We start from the raw sequence: 3,653 nt of genomic DNA on the forward strand, positions 1-3,653 counted from the left end.
ATGAAATAGCCCGAGATGTCGGGGGCCGCCAGCGGCTCCGCGATCTGCGCCACGATGCCACACTCGTCTGGGGACAAAGAGGGCCTCAGGTCACTGCCACGGGGACATGCGGGGACAGCAGTGCCCCAGAGCACCCCCTGGGTGGCAGTGGCACGAGAGGGGACACGGCCACCAGGGCCACACTCACCGAAGCCGAGGGGCTGCCCCCCGATGCGCACCATGCGCCACAGCTCCCCCGTGGAGCTGGTCAGCAGCAGGTCACTGGGGAAGCTGAGGGGGACAAAGCCAAGTGTCACCCCCTTCCCGAGCCCCCAGAGCCAGGGACAGAGGGACAGACAGCCCTGGGATGGCACCTACCGCTTCTGGGTCTCGGCATCCATCACGATGGAGATGTAGCCCTCGATGAGGGAGAAGGAGAAGAAGGTGATGGAGTCGAGGTCCTGGCTGCCGGGGGCTGCGTCCCACGGGGGGCTGCGAGGGGCAAGGGGACACAGAGAGGGGTCAAACCCCCAAAATGGGGAGGAGAAGGGCGTGGTGGTGGCTCTGGGTGTCTGAGCATCCTGCTGGGGTGCTGCAGGGTGGGGGAGAGGGGACAGGAGCAGGTGGCCCCACAGGGTCTGCAGCTCACAGGTGACACCAGGTTCCGGGGCATTCTCAAAAGGACAGGGTCACTCTGGAGCAGGAGCATGCCACCAGCAGGGACACTGCTGGGACACTGTCCCATCCCAGGGGACACTGAGAACCCCACCAGGAGCATTCCCTCCCCCCAGCACCGTTCCCACTGCCTTTCCCAAACCCATCCCTTCCTGCTTTAGTCTCCCCCCTGGGATTTGGTACAATGGTGGCTTTGTCCCTTGTGTCACCTCGGGGTTCCAGCTCCCAGGAAGACAAAACCAGTTTGGAAAACACACCCGGGGTCTGAACACCCGCTGGGACCAATGGCAGGGACCAGTGTCACCACAGTTGAGGTGGCACCAGGCAAGAGGCCACCCCCTCCTCCCCATCCCCGGGACTCACGCGTGGGAGTAGAAGAGGACGTCGATGAGCATGGTGGCGATGGCGGGCAGCGTGTCGGGGGCCACCGTCAGGACACAGAAGCGCGTCTGGGGGCTCTGCACCGGGTGCAGCGTGGGGCTGGCGGCTGCCAGGGGAACGGCCGCGCGTCAGGCCTGGGGACAGCTCGGGGACAGTCCCGCAGTGCCACCCCGTGGCCACCGCGCCCACGGCCCGATGTCCCCCAGGGAGCAGAGGGGTGGCCCGGGGTCCCAAAGGATGTGGGTACCACGGGTACGAGCTGCAGCACACCAGTGGGGACTGGGTGGCCCCAGATGGGCATCTCCAGTGGGAACTGGAGCATCTCGGTGGGGTCCCTCAGACACGTAGGTACCACTGGTGGGAGCAGGAGCACCTTGGCAGGGACTTGTGTGGTCCTGGGGACAGGGTGACCATGGGGGTCCCCCAGGATGTGGGAACCACCCATGGGAGCAGCATCTTGGCAGGGATTGGGTGGCTCTGGGACAGTGTGGTCTGGGGACAGGGTGGCCTTGGGGGTCCCCCAAAGATGTGGGTTCCACTGGTGGGAACTGGATCATCTCTCTGGGGACAGGGTGGCCCTGGGACAGGGTGGCTCTGGAGGCCCCTCAAGGATATGGGTACCTGGGCGGGACCGGGTGGCCCCAGGGCACACAGAGCCCAGTGTCACTCACGTGGCTTGGGCTTGAGGAAGCCGTTGCTGACGTCATCGCAGGTGACAGGGACACACTCGCCACCCTCCTCCTTGTAGATGTCGAACTCCCCAGCCAGCGTGTGGATCACCACGGGCAGGTCCCGCTCCCGCACCTGTCCCGGGAGCGCGATCGGCACTGCCACCCCTCCTCAGGGCACAGAGGGGCCCTGGGACGGCCAGCCAGGGGTCCCCGTGCCCGTCACTCACCAGGATGAAGTCGGTCTGGTACGTGGAGAGCATCAGCACCGAGACGTGGTGCTCGGCCAGTGGCGCGATGACCGAGCGCGCGATCTTGGTGACGCCGGTGGCCTGGCAGCCGGGGGGCTCCCGCCCGTTGGAGACCACGCTGAGCACCAGCCACGTGGAATCCGCCACCTGCATGAACTCGGAGGGCGGCAGCTCTGCGAGGGACAAGGGACACTGAGGCAGGTGGCTCCGCAGGGCTCGGCACAGCAGGACACAGAGCCAGGGCCAGCTCAGGCACTGCGTGTCACACTGTCCCCTGGCTGATCCCCCAGGCAGGATCAGCCCCACGTGTGGGGACGCTGGTTTGGGGGTGCAGATCCACAGGTGGAATGAGCCAGACAGGGCTCAGCTGCTCCACACTGGGATCTGGCCATAGGAACCAGGGGGGCCAAGGCTAAGCCCCCCAGACCCCAAGACGTGTCTCTCCTCCCTGTGGCAGCACCCAGGCTGGCTGCAGGGGGGTGTTGGCATTGCACCCCAAAACCAGCACCACCAGGGCCGTGGGGCTGCCCAGCTCATCCTCTGCCCCAGGAGCCCCCAGCCCTGTGCCCACCACCAGGGATGTTCAGGGATGCACACAGGGCACTGGAGGTGATGAGGGGAGGGTCACCCCGCTGCCCTGGGGGTCCCAGCACCTGGTGCCAGCCTGGTGGAGAGAGGCCAGGCTGGCAGAGGGCCACGGCTGCTTCCCAAAATCCTGCTGGTGTTGGCAGGGTGGGCATAGGCCACCTGTTCCTGCCTCCCACCCCCCTTGCTCCCACACCCCTGCCCAGGAAAGGGGCTGGCACTGCTGGGGCGCCCCAGCACTCAGCCAGGCTGCCCCCTCCTCTCTGGGCTCCCCTTCCCAGCACAGGACAGGCCAGGGCACCCAGGGGGTCTCCGGTCCCCTCCTCCCATGCAGGACGGGTGGGAGCAGCTCCCACGGGAGATCACACAAGACCCCAGCCCTTCCGTGGGCACCCGGTGCCCAAGCCCAGCTGAGACCCCAGACTCATCGCACCAGTGGTGGGGCGGAGGTCGCACGGGGGGGGTCCAGCACGCACTGAGGGGACCCCTGAGGGGACAGGCTCTGTACCCCGCTCCCAAACTCGGCCCGGGCAGGGCGGGAGCGGGGCCGGATCCAGGGCCCGGCGGGTGTTCCCAGCGCCTGTTCCTGTGCAGGAAGCGCCAGAACAGCCTCGGCTCCGGCCCAGCGCCCAGTGCTGGGAACAGCGGGGCGGGACAGGGACTCGGGGACATGGGGACCTGTCCCAGAGCTCAGTGTTTAATTGCTTTTCAACACCACCCTGGGCGAGGCTGAATGCACGGGGACCTCGCTGTCCCTGTGTCACCCACCCCAGGGCTTTATCCTGATCCCAAGGGAATGGGGGGTGCAGCTCTCCCCTGCTGGGGGTCCCCTTCCAGCCCGGCAGCAGGGGGACACGGGCAGCCCCCAGCCAAGGGGTGTTCACAGGGCACTGCGGGGCTGCAGGCTCACAGGACCATTGTTCAGCACTTCCCGCCCTCCCCTCGGGATTGAGAAATATTTGTCTGCAGGCCCCAAAATAAAACAATACATGGGGAACAGCTCTGGCTCCGGGAGCGGGGAGAGCCCGGGACACGGTCCCATTGCACAGCACAAGGAGGTGAGCCTGGGACCCGGCCGTGAGTGCCCGCGGCCGGAGCGCTTCCCCTCGCTCCC

General features: G+C 66.8%; 1 protein-coding gene across 1 annotated transcript in view; it reads right to left on the minus strand.

Annotated features, from left to right (window-relative positions):
• Positions 1-5: 5 nt before the first annotated feature.
• Positions 6-3,653, minus strand: part of LOC102042531 — a gene marked incomplete at its 3' end in the record, with an annotated part of 14,102 nt that continues 10,454 nt past the window's right edge. The window contains exons 11-16 of the mRNA XM_031062453.1: positions 1,934-2,127; positions 1,707-1,839; positions 1,018-1,141; positions 358-471; positions 188-270; positions 6-67 (exon numbers count right to left, since the gene is read on the minus strand). Of these exons, the coding sequence (XP_030918313.1) occupies positions 6-67; positions 188-270; positions 358-471; positions 1,018-1,141; positions 1,707-1,839; positions 1,934-2,127 (710 nt within the window). The remainder of the gene's footprint in view (positions 68-187; positions 271-357; positions 472-1,017; positions 1,142-1,706; positions 1,840-1,933; positions 2,128-3,653) is intronic.

The sequence above is a fragment of the Geospiza fortis genome, unplaced genomic scaffold, assembly GCF_000277835.1.
Source record: "Geospiza fortis unplaced genomic scaffold, GeoFor_1.0 scaffold224, whole genome shotgun sequence".
NCBI lineage: Eukaryota > Metazoa > Chordata > Aves > Passeriformes > Thraupidae > Geospiza > Geospiza fortis.